The sequence below is a fragment of the Protobothrops mucrosquamatus genome, unplaced genomic scaffold (genome assembly GCF_001527695.2).
Source record: "Protobothrops mucrosquamatus isolate PMUCROS unplaced genomic scaffold, P.Mucros_1.0 scaffold1096, whole genome shotgun sequence".
Lineage (NCBI taxonomy): Eukaryota > Metazoa > Chordata > Lepidosauria > Squamata > Viperidae > Protobothrops > Protobothrops mucrosquamatus.
Window position 1 is genome coordinate 298211 of NW_015387319.1, and position 12750 is coordinate 310960.

Sequence of the window (12750 nt, forward strand, 5' to 3'; positions counted from 1 at the left end):
GCCCAAGCCGCCGCCTGGTGGGTCTTACGATAAGCAAGCTCGGACTTGCGGTCCTCCGCTTTGAGGGCTTCAGAGACATCCCCGGGTATGGCGGTGGCTGAAACCAGGGGACCGAGTGGTTCATCCACTGCCGGTACCTCCAAGGCCTCTTCCAGCTCCTTAGCCACATTATAAAGTCTCTTGTCAGTGGTGCTAGGTAACGGGAGAGAAGCTGGGGAAGCCCACTGCTTTTGTATAGCCGTCATGAACATGGGAGGGCATGGGATGCGATGTTGAGCCGCCACTGGCTCAGTAAAATTTGGATCTAACTCCGGATCTGGGGAAACAGTAGCCACCATTGAAGGGGGCTCAGATCCCCGGTGGGCTGTGGATGCGACCTTTCGGAGCAAGGTGACGAAAGCAGAAGGATTAAACATGCCACTGAATGCCGGAGCATCAGGGGAAGTCTCCTCCTCCTCAGACATTGGGAACCCCTGGTCAGTGCCCTGGTCCTGGAGGGATGGGCCTTCTGAGTACGAGGATTCTGATGGTGAGGAGGGTGCGTCACAAGTTTCCTCAACCTGACCCTGTGTAGGGGTGGGAGTCGCAATCGGAGGTCTAGGTTGAATCGCTCTGGCGTTCAAGGCGCTCTCAACTGCTTGCGCAATCAGGAAGGTCAGGCGATCCTCCGAAGGCATGGGGACCGACTCCGTAGGTCGGAGACCTGCAGCTGTAGGGGTGAAGGTTGCCTCTGGGGGGCCGTAATGTGATCTCGGAGCAGGAGGTACGGGGGAATGAGAGAGTTCTCCCGTAGTCCAACCCCTCGGGGAAAAGGCGGGAGGTCCCAAGGGTAGGGAGGATGTTAATCCCTCGGTTTGGAGAAGATCTAGCCTAGCTGCCTTTTGTGCTCTAGAAAATTCCTTTTCAAGGGCCTGATGTCTCCGGCTGGCTTGTTTGTCTGCCCTCTTGGAGGTCTTGTTCGTAGACCTGCCCCTGGTCTTAGATATAGGCAAGTCAGGACCCTCCAAACTGGGCGGAGCGGCAGACATCAAGGTGGGTAGAGGAGGCGCAGCATCTGCTGAGGAAGAATTGGTAGCCTCCATTCTCAGATAGCACAGGGACTCGAGTGGGACCCCCTGGTATCTGGAGAACACAACTTCTGGGTGAGGACACACGCACTGAGGGTACGGATGGAACCCAGGTACTTTCTACCCACTAAGTAATCTTATTGGTCGGAAAAGGACAGGCACACTTCGAGTATGTCTGGAATCCGGCCTAATTTGAGGAGGAAAAGGACAGATGCTCTGATGGAACACCTGGAATCCTCGTGGCCAAATTGGCACTAACAGTCACGAAGGAGTGACTTTTGCTCTTAAATTGCAAGTAAACAGGCAAGGAGACACGAGGGCCTGAGGAGGAATTTTGTAGGGCTGTTCTGGATCCCTAGCACAAGCTAGGCCCAACCGTTGATAATGGGGGGGAATTTCAAGTCAGATGCAGTTCCCAAAATGGCGGCCGAACCTCAAAATGGCGGCCCGTTGAATACCGGGCGGTTTGCGCAATGCCAAAAACCCCCCTGCCTATTTCTTAAGCCTGAATTCAAATACAGATGAGGAAAAGAAAGTTCCCTGGCTAATTTTATCGACGCGCGGCTCAAAATGGCGGCCGCGCGCGATGGCAATAAGCCCCGAGCCCCTTGAAGGCTTTCCCAGCTATTCCCCTCGTAGCGCGATTCAAATGGCGACAGCTCGCGCCGGCAGTCAGCTCCAGGGAGCTGCAAGACCTGAGGGAAACAGCTCCGACGATCGAGGGAACCCCCGCCGGCGCGCCTAAAATGTAAATGAGGGACGAACGGCCGTTCGTCTGCTCGTTAAGCCAGCAGGACTCCCTCGACACTCGTGCTTCTTCCTCGGCCGTTTGCCGGCGATTGGGAAACAGTAGCTTAAAGGCCAAACTGCCCGATCAGCAGTTTGAAGGCCAAACGGCCCGAGCGGCGTGAGGCGCGCGCGCGCGCGTCTCCTCAGCAGGGAAGCCGATCGGGGAGGCCCTGAGCGTGAAATCGCAGCAAACGGGCCTGCAAGGTAAATCTTTTACTCTCCGTTCGTCACTGGGCCGCAGCCGCGGGCTCCAGTGAGAACGGATCTAATAGGTGCTGTGAGGAGAGAGGGATAAGAAGGATCCCCTTCTACCCTGTCAATCCTGGGAGGGGAAAAGGAAGAAGGAGCCCCTTCTCTACAGTAATCAATTTCCTACTCCCAATTGGAGACCTGGCTAAATTATTATTTTCTAACAGTTGATTTAAACTAACTATCTAAAGAAGGTGGAGGATTCACCCATAGTCCAGACTATACCTGCCTGAGAGCCAGAGTTATACGTCCGTCCATGGGCAAGATTAAGTCAAGACTGGGATCTAGGGTCCAGGACGGGCGTGGCAACTTTGGCTGACTTAATCTGATTGGGCAGGAATACAGTCTACTACCCATGGGTGGATCCTCCATCTCCAGTGCTGGAGAAATCAATCTACTTTCCTCCGCTCAGTGTATTTAAGGTTAAAACTAGGAAGTGATTACGCCTTAGATTACACCTTCTGTTTGATCCTTAGCATCATTTTTTGGCACTATTGCTATCCTCAATTTGAACATTGGTACTCTCTCATGCTTTCCTATATATTTGGAATTGTTTTGGATACAGCCAAGCAAAACATTTTGTAAAGGTAGGGATTAATAATCCTCTTCTAATCTGCAAGTGGGCCACAGAGCGAGTGGCTAAATATTTAATCACTGGAATTAGCAGGACAAAAGTTTTAGAAATGTTATTTTCTGTTTTGGAGGCTTTGAAAGGGGCGTTTCATGAGCACCGAATCTTGCAATATGTTGGGATATACTTCTTGTACTTTAAGCATCTCCAAACATGAAAAAGCAGTATGATGGGGGGGAGGGAGCAATAAGATTTAAGGAATGATAGGGAGTCTTACGTTTTTTAAAAAGTGTAAGATTGTTTGTCACACCTGCTATGAGAGCTACAAGTAATGAACCTTTTGCGGGCTGTATGTTGCTCACTTCTAAGATAAATGTATGCATTGACTGATCAAACTGGTAACAATTGCTGACTGGGAATTATGGAAACTGAAGTCCATTATATCTGGAAGACATCTAAGGCAGACTGCTAAAATGGAAAAATACCTTAGTGTTATTTCTGAATTGCCAAAATCTGCAAAGGGATAAAACAAGGAATTTTGTTATAAAATATTTCCATGGGACATAAAAACATGATAACTAGTTTGGTGCAGTGGTTAAGGCATCAGACTAAAAACTAGAAGACAGTTCTAGTCCCACTTTGGGCACAAAGTCAGTTGGATAGCCCTGAGCTAGTCACTTTCTCACAGCCCTAGGAAAGTGGCAATGTCAAACTACTCCTGAAAAATCTTGCTAATACCACAGGAACTTGTTTGGTCTCCAAGAATCAGACATGATTGAATAAAAAAAGAAATATACATAAATCCCATCTCTCTTATTTTGTTTTATCCAGGGGGGCAGTAGTCAATCAAGATGATCTTTACAAAGCTTTAGTGAATGGGCAAATTGCCGCAGCTGGTTTAGATGTTACAACCCCAGAACCTCTACCAACAGACAACCAACTTCTTTCTCTCAAAAATTGTGGTAAGATGATCTGATTTGCATTGCTAGTTCGGTACTGTTTTTTGATATAAGGATGGTGGCTGGCAGACATCAACCAATACTGGATCATTCACTTTGATCAGTTTGCAGATAGGGACCTGTGGTTTTGAGAAGATACAGACATAGTTGAGCAGATTTTTGCAATTTTAAAGGCTAGAATCCTGTTGGATTAACATAAAAGATCTGTTAAATAATTCTACATCCCTAATCCTATACTCTGTCATTGTCTATGTTTCCTCACAGTTATAGCATGAACCGAGTATTTCCCAAGATATCAGAGCTCTAGAGGAAAAGAACTGAAACAGAGATTCATTTACTCTGCTTTTCTCACAATGAATCACTGTAACTCCTCTCAGTTTGGCACACTTAGACTGTGGCTAAGCTGACATTGCAATTAAAGGGCACTGTTTTTATAAATTTAACAAAGGGTTAAATGTTTTTACACTTTACACGTAGCATGTACTAATGATACCTTTTTCTCTTTCACACCTTAAACAGTAATCTTGCCTCATATTGGAAGTGCCACTTACTCAACAAGGAATACAATGTCAGTGCTGGCCGCTAACAATCTTTTGGCTGGCTTGAAAGGAGAAAATATGCCAAGTGAACTTAGACTATGAGAAGCTAGTCTATTCAAGCTAATATAAAGGGATTTTTAAATGTGGTGGATTTAACTTTTTGCCCCCAGTCAATTCTGATTGGGCTTGTTGCCTTTCAAATAAAATAGAGCACATAATAAATCATGGTTTCCTGTGTCATAACTTTTTAAAAGCAATATGCTAAAACTTTCAAGAGCTCATAAAAAGCTATGTACTACGGTTTGAATGTGCCTCTACAGTGGTCCAGTTAACAGAGCACAGGTAAGAAAGCAGACAAGAATTATGAGATTCCTTTTGTCAATTATTTCAACATATGCATTTAAGCAGAGACTTATTATATTAATGAATTCAACATATCCTTAACTTTAGCACACATCTACATTCTGCATAAAGGGTTGGCTGCCATCATAGTCTTATTCTTCCCATCAGCAACTCTTCAATACAATAAATACATAGAAAAGTATTTAATAACTGTGGTAAATTTATGTATCTCCCCTATCTATTCTGTACTTTTTTGTTCCTAATATTGACAAGTATGACAGTTTAGCAAATTGCTGCCAGATGTCACTGTAAAATCCTGTAAAGAAAACCCTAATTTAGAATTTTTGCAAAAAAGCTATTAGTGTTTCCATTTCTTTTTCATGTGATCTGCGTAAAGATTATAATTAACTAGAACTTTATACCAGGGGTCTTCAAACTTGGCCCTTTTTATGACTTGTGGACTTCAACTCCTAGAATTCTTCAGCCAGGCATGCTGGCTGAGGAATTCTGGGAGTTGAAGTCCACAAGTCATAAAAGGGCCAAGTTTGAAGACCCCTGCTTTATACAGTCCCTTGATTTCCTCCCAGCTATATCCACGATCTCAGCCACATTAAAACTTATGAGGTACGTTATGGATTGCAGAGCTAGTCTAAAACCCAGAGACTGTATTGTTATAGCTAACCCATTTAGTAGCAGAAATTATTGGTGAAAAGAGATGTATTACAATTTGATTATAGAATGATAAAAATGTACAAAAAACCACCACCTTCGTCTTGTGGTTCAAAACACCCGGATAGAAACTGAGGGAAGCTTGAGTTACTAGTCCTACCATAGGCATGAAAGCAGGCTGGGTGTCTTTTAGGGTAGCCACTCTTCCTTGGCCCAGCCCACTTCACAGGCTGATTGCTGTGGGGAAAATACGAGGAAGAAGTAACAGGTATTTTACCACTTAAAGAGTTATTTATAGAAGTGAGATTTTTAAAAAAATGAAAACATGCTGCAGAACTCTGGAATATTCTAAAATGTGCATAAACTTGATACACACAGAAACACCTCTGCTTAAATGGGGGGCCCTGGCACTCAATCTAACTGCCATGATAAATGCCAATCTTAGTTCACTAAGGATTTTTTCTTGAACAGCTGCCAATGCAAAGTAAATCCCATTATCACAGATACAAGGACAATATTCTTAGAGACCCACTCAGCTTTAAATATAAAGTAATAAAGAGAAGGAATATTTTAGAAGCATTAAGGAGGAATTTCTAAAGGAATCCCTAATCACAAAGAAACATTACTTTTAACTTCCCAAAATGAACATTATTTGAAATGACAACAGTAGACAAATAAGTTAAGACTTATGCTGAATTTTAACACATTGAATACAAATTGATTAGAAACACTATCAAGGATAATACATAAAACACTTCACTTTCTAGTACAAGATTTTACAAAAGGAAAACTATGAAACATCTAGATTTTGCAGTATTCAAAAGTGTATATACACACACACATATATCAGACAGTCTAAAACTTACTTGCATTGTATTCAAGGTAAGCACCTTCATTACAGTGTATGTTACTGCAAAAACCAAAAATACATTCAGACCCCTAAAACTATGTTAAAACTATCACACACTTTAAAAGCACTTTGAGGTGCAAAGATGGTTTCATCTTCAAGATATGTAATCTTTCACGACAAGAGCTCTGTTAGGTTGTTCACACACTCTAAGCGACCTATTATACAGATAAATGCTTTCACATCATTAAAAAAAACGCCATTAAAAAGTTTGCCCTTCATCTTATAACAATACTAGCTAATTATGCATTAGCTATACAAGTAGGTTTTATTCTTTCGGACCATCCAATCCGAAAGAATTTTAACAATTCCAAGGATTGTATCCTTATGTAATGTATACAGCCCCATCCTAAATATGCTTACTTGGAAATAAACCCCAGAACGTTCGATGGGGCCTCCTCCCAAGGATTGCAATCTTTTTATTTTGTGACAGAACTGGATCATTTCAAAGCGCTTTTAAAAAGTTGTTTAAGCCTCACAACACCCCTGTGAGGTAGGTATGGTACAAGTATTAAAAAGAATCAAGCCTTTTTTTTTAATGTGTGTGGCAAAAATCACACCGTAAGTGTTTGCCTCTTGTACTCCATGCATTCCTAAAATTATTGGCAACATGGGACAGAGGAAAAGAGTTAAAGCAAAGTGCTGGGTAAATTGCTGCTCTGCCAGCGAAGACAAGTAGTTTTGGAATGTTTATACAGATGGCTGGACTGACTGAACCTCTTGCCACACTTTAAGCAAGCATATGGTTTCTCCCCAGTGTGCACGCGAATGTGCTTCTTGCAGTCTGTTAGGGTCAGAAAAGTCTTGCAGCAAATTTTGCAGGCATATTTGCGAGCGCCTTCTACTACCAGGACATTGTGTTCAGATAAGGCCTTTTTACATTTTGAAAGAACGTCAGCAGAGGCTCTGGTCAACTGTGGTGGGCCAGGCTGGGAAGAATGCCCGTTTTCAAAAGAGGAAGTAGCCCCGTTCATTAGCAACTGAGAATTTGGAGCATTGTCTGGTATCTGAGAGCTCCGAACGGAAGTCACAACGGGCATTTTGGGAGCTATGCGGCGATACCCAGGAAAGTTGTTGGCGCCACCCCTTGAGCTCATTACTGCTCTTGATAAAGAATGCAATCCGAGGCCAGATCTTGGAAAGTCCATCCCAAATTGCTCTGCTGTGCGGTAGCCGGAGGTTTGTACACAAGGAAGGCCCATGACATCCTGCATAGGCCTGACAAAATGTGAGTCTGTGCTCTCATTAAAAGGATTCTCTACATGGGAAACAGAAGCTGAAGAATGACTATTAGCAGGCCCAGATTCTGGGCTAATTAAATAAGAGGCTTCACCATCCATTCTGCAGTCACTTGTTGTATTTGGAATGTTGTCCTCATGATTCTGGCTGGCACCAAAGCTACTGGCTCGGCTCTTATTCAGAAAGTTTGAAATACTAAAAGTGGACTTGTGTTCTAGGTTATTTCCTACCTCCATAATATGAATGTCCCCCACTCTATCAGTACTAGACTGTGGGTCAGAAAAACTACGATCGCTGCTTTCGGGGCTCAGTTCTATTTTTTCAGCATTTACTCCTCCACCTTCCACTTCAACGGATTCACTTCCCTCTGCTTGGGAAGTGACATCACTCACTTCATCCTGGGGCTCTGGAGAACTCAAAGGTTCAGATTTCACCACTACTCTCATGTGTTCTTTTTCACTTAGTCCAACCTCAGGATTCTCACACTGAAAATTGTTTTTTTGGGAAGCGGTATCTTGATCAAAACTAGTTTCAACTTGAGTTGCCTGTGATGCCATAGACATTTGAGAAATAGTTCCCCCACTGTTGTCAGACTGGCTGGGCACTTGAGCATCTTCCTGGGCACCAAAGGATTGATCGAACATCATAGTATTATCTTCCTGGTTACCACTCACGCCATCAGTCTTAGAATTGTCCACAATTTTCAAGGAGTCTGGGGAAAAAAATTCATCTCGTGAATGAACCACAGTCTGTGCACTTTCAGGAGTAACATCTGACATGATAGAATCATCCATGGAGGGCCTAATGCGTTGTCTAGCCCTTTCTTCAGAAGATTGCTTACGTTTGTGGAGACGCCGTATTGGAAAAGCATTTCGTTGTTCAATGTTGCTTCTGACTGACGAGCTCATAGAATTTGTCTGTTCGTCTGTGCTTTGTGTAGAATTTAATGCAGAGCTCACTATACTTAACCCAAGTTGCTGAAGCATGAAAGACCGCTGCATGCGTGCATTCTGCTCTTGAACTCTATCACTTGGTGGAGACATTGGTAATGTCCTTGTAGTGAGATAGTGTTTGCATGCTTTTACCACAGAGTTCAAATGGAGGTGAGAAGCTGCTAGCAACACATCCATAACATTGCTCTCTCCAAGCATGAGTGTAGAGGTGTACATCATATCAATGAGAGCGGCAAAAGCTTCAGCCGTCACTACTTCACTGTCTAACTGGATCATATTCATAGTCTGATCTCCTTCTGCTACAGTGAAGAGAGCTCGGAAGTGTGTGCTACATGCTGCCAAGACAGAACGATGGGCTTTGAAGTGCCTATTTCCAACCACAATGACACAATCACAAAGTTGACCATGAAGCCGCTGATAGTTCAACTGCTGGAAGATTTGCTCAAAGTGCCCTGGAAAATCCATGATCCTACAAAAGAAAATAAAACATGCTTTAAAAAGGTAAGAATATAAACATCTTGGTATTTTATCCCCCCAATTAAAGAAATAAAGATTTAAAAACAAAAAGGATCCTATTATATTACAATTTCCAAAACTTTTCAGACTGGGAATAACTTTGGAATTACTCTCACAAAATACTTGCTACAATGGTGCGCTAAATAAAAGGCACTCACCAGAAGGCAAACTGGCAAGATTATTCCTCAGCACTAAAAGCATCCCCAAATGTTGCCTATCCTCTTTTAACATAACTTGTTTTTTAGTAAATGGACTCAAAGAAATCTCTACATTACAGTCATCAATTATTTTTGGTGTTAAGATCTCAAGTTCTATATGAAACTTAGAATCATTTTTGGATGATACTGGTATCCTATAGCCCATTAACTTCTCATTTATTTAACATATTGCACTGCCAATTATGAAAGTCTCTTTGACAATACAGGTAGACCTTGCTTACTGCGATATCTTACTTACTGCTTACTTGTGCAGCAAGGATTCAAAGTTACAATGGTATTGGAAAAATAACTTTGCCACCAAGACATGCATTTATGACCTTCAAGCATCTTTCAATCACATAATTGACATTACAGTGAGTATGCATTGTTCGGTGCCTGATCATTATTTTTGCCCTCTTTTCACTCTTCACAGAGTAGTGGCAATCTTTAGGTAATTTCTTCTGTGCTAATCCTTTCTTTTCCCTCCCCTCCACCAGAGTTAAGAAATTGGAGAGGAAGGAATTGTAAGAGAGCAAGCAGGCTGCTGTGCTTGCTTACTCTCTTGTAATCCCTTCCTCTCCAATATATGTAAACACAAGCAATTCCTTTCCTGATAATTATCCCAGTGCTGGGTGAGCATTCCAAAGGCAGGAGAGTGAGGAAAAGGAAAACATAGTTACAGCCACTTGATTTCCCACTTAGTGACTGAATCATTTAGCAACCAAGTTGCTGGCCACAACTGTAGTCACTAAAAAGGGCTACCTTTTTACAATGATATAACAAAGCAATAAAGAGTTAGATGGGGACGTGAACGTGTTCCAGGAGTGGGGCACTTAGAATATTGTTCAGAAAGATCATTTTGGAAACTTAAAGTAAACATAGGAATAAGAATGAAATAGTTTTTGGTCTATGTAAATGAAATGCATAATAGGGTTTTACTAAACCAGAGGTCCCCAACCTTTTGGGCACCAGGGACTGGTTCCATGGAGCGAGGTTTTTCCGCGGACCGGAGGGGGCGTGGTTTTGTGTGCTGCCTGCATCCCATGGATGGGGCTTTGCTTGTTTGTGCGAACCGGTTGCTATATGCCGCGGCCCGGTACCGGTCCACAGACTGGGGGTTGGAAACCCCTGCACTAAACAATACTTAATATATGGCATGGAATATTAAAGAGAATTAGTTAGATAAAATATAACTGCAAAGAAAAATTTCTATTTGGAACCATTATAGTTTGTTGCAATAAAAACAACACATAGTGTTCTGACACTTTGAAGATTAACAAACATATTACAAATGGGACACTGGAAAGGTCTCTGGATTGTATAGGTGATTAATCACAAAATAGTTATATACACAAGCAGCCCCCAACCTTTTAGGCACCAGGAACTGGTTCCATGGAGAAAGGTTTTTCTGCAGACCGGAGGGGGCGTGGTTTTGCATGCTGCCTGCATTCCGCGGATGGGGTTTCACTTGTTTGCGCAGGCTGGTTGCTGGCATGCTGCGCACCCGTGCTGGTTCAGGGACCGGGGGTTGGGGACCCCTGATATATACAACAAGAAACAAACAATCTCTCTGACGTGTCCTCAAGAAAAAAGTAACATTTCTTGAACTGTCTGATCAGTATTATTCAGATATCATATTCCTTGTTTTTTCCTTTGTAGCTTTTATTAACAAATGAACAGTGCACTATACTAATAATCAACAATCTACTGTTAAATAAGATATTATAGAGATGTGAGTAAATCGGGGTTATTGACCTTTTGTATTGGGGGGAAAAAAACCAGATGAAATCCTTAAATAGAAAAAGAATTATTGCAGGAATCTTAAGTAAAAGGGAAGATTGACGACAGTTTGACAAGCCATTCTTCAAGTGCTGCCTGATAATCTATATATCATAAAGCTATAAGGTAAGTGTGTACTGTATGATGAAATATAATCCTCAGCCTACAATCAGTCATTTAATGATGGGCTTGGAAAGGGTGTGTTAAGGCCTGTAAAACGTCTCCAGCCATCATAAAATGTTGCCCTTCCCCAGTTACATGACTCCATTTTGGGGAGCTTAGTAACAGGCTCAGATTTACAACGGGTTGCAGTGTCCTGCGGCCATGTGACCATTTGCAATGTTTTTCTGGCCACTGGGAAGAATGGCTTCACACTTATGACCTCAAGATTCATTTAACAACTGCATGATTTAGACTTACAACTGTGTGATTACAAATTGCAAATACAATTAAAACAATAGAAAATAAATTGTGTTGTTCAATTTTTAAGCATTATATAGAAGCAAACAGTTTTGGGAGCCAATTTGGTATAGTGGTTAAGGAACCAGCACAGAAACTGGGGGGACTGTGAGTTGTAATCTTGCCTTAGATAAAAAAAAGTCTACTGGGTGACCTTGGTCAGTCATTTTCTCTCAGCCCTAGAAAAGAGGCAATGACAAACCACTTCTGAAAAACCTTGCAAGGAAACTTCAGGCAGACACTGAGAATTGGACAAAACTGAATGGAAGGGAAAACAAATGCAGTACACTTCTACAGTACATAATATAGCAGTCAAATTACATTTAGTGAAACTTTTCCCTCAAATAATTCAGATACTTTTGTATTTGGGACAAAAATGAATAGAACTGTTTTTAAAGCTTGGTTTATTAGAAAACATCTTTACCTAAACAAAGTTATCAGAACTTCTTCTAATGCAAGCTGAAACACCTTTTATGCAAATTAGTCTATTTTAAATAGAAAAATTTGCCAAAGGAGAATACCATTCTTGAAAAATATCCCTACTAGCACAAGTCCATAAAAACCCTGGGTTAATGAAAATACAATCTAGTCCTTGGGCTAGACTCTCATTGCTTATTAATAAAAAATAAACTTCCAAGACAAATATGAGATTCTTTTATGGAAAGAGATAAACAATAATTTAGTACAATTTTGCCATTTTTCCCAGCCACCAATCTGCCAGTGGCACATAGAATTCGCTGATCTAGAAATATGGCATACAATTTGTTATCTTAGAAATCTCCTACGGCAAGAAAAATGGCAGAGCTAGAACTTGATCTGTAGTCTTCTGTTTGAATCTAAGTGCAATAGTCACATTTTGGAACTAGGGTCAAGTATGAAGTATGAAAAAAATAGTTTAATTATGCAGCTCACGCTTTTTATAAATAAATAAACAATAAATTTATTTAGTCTCAAACATGTCAATTTAAAGCCATCAATCAAATTAAAACAATTTTAGCTTGAAGCTTTGGAGAACCCTTGCTTTTTCAAATACCGAACTCAGCAAGCTAGACTAAACTTCTGGCTCTTTTTAAGGCAGTTGTATTTGTAATTCTTTATATTTCACAATCAAGTTCTGGTAGACATAACCAGCATCTTATTCAGTGCTTGTGATGATACACAGACATATCTCTTGATTAATGAGCACTAAAGTCAAATTCTTAAAATAATTTTGTTCTTCCCTCAAGTCAATCTATGTCAAGGTACAAAAACAGAGCAAGTCCATAGGGCTTTTGCAGTTGCCACAAACTGTTGTGTGTTGGATGCTATTGAAACCAGGAACAGAAATCTGTTGGTTTTTTTTAAAAAAAAAGACATATTCCCTTTAGTATATTAAAGAACCGGATATATCCTATTCATTTCAATGTTCTTCCTGGCCCACCAAGTATCTTATAATCTGTACAGAACTTATTTGCAATTTCCATTGCTATATTCATTTTGGCTTCTCCCTCTTTTATCCGTCTTAGCAGCTTTGAA

At 41.4% G+C, this 12750-nt stretch overlaps 2 protein-coding genes across 2 annotated transcripts in view; one reads left to right on the top strand and one right to left on the bottom strand.

The window, feature by feature from the left end:
* GRHPR (glyoxylate and hydroxypyruvate reductase) overlaps positions 1 to 4396 on the top strand; it is a 14481-nt gene extending 10085 nt beyond the window's left edge. The window contains exons 8-9 of the mRNA XM_015820237.1: positions 3508 to 3638; positions 4155 to 4396. Coding sequence (XP_015675723.1) covers positions 3508 to 3638; positions 4155 to 4276 — 253 coding nt within the window. The 3' untranslated portion in view covers positions 4277 to 4396. The remainder of the gene's footprint in view (positions 1 to 3507; positions 3639 to 4154) is intronic.
* Positions 4397 to 5864: 1468 nt separating this feature from the next.
* ZBTB5 (zinc finger and BTB domain containing 5) lies at positions 5865 to 8749 on the bottom strand. The gene has a single exon (XM_015820230.1). It carries the CDS (start codon positions 8747 to 8749, stop codon positions 6722 to 6724), a length of 2028 nt encoding a protein of 675 aa, XP_015675716.1. The 3' UTR covers positions 5865 to 6721.
* Positions 8750 to 12750: the final 4001 nt, after the last annotated feature.

Coding starts and splice junctions, on each gene's coding strand:
- ZBTB5 (XM_015820230.1), bottom strand. CDS start 8,749: ATGGATTTTCCAGGGCACTTTGAGCAAATCTTCCAGCAGTTGAACTAT.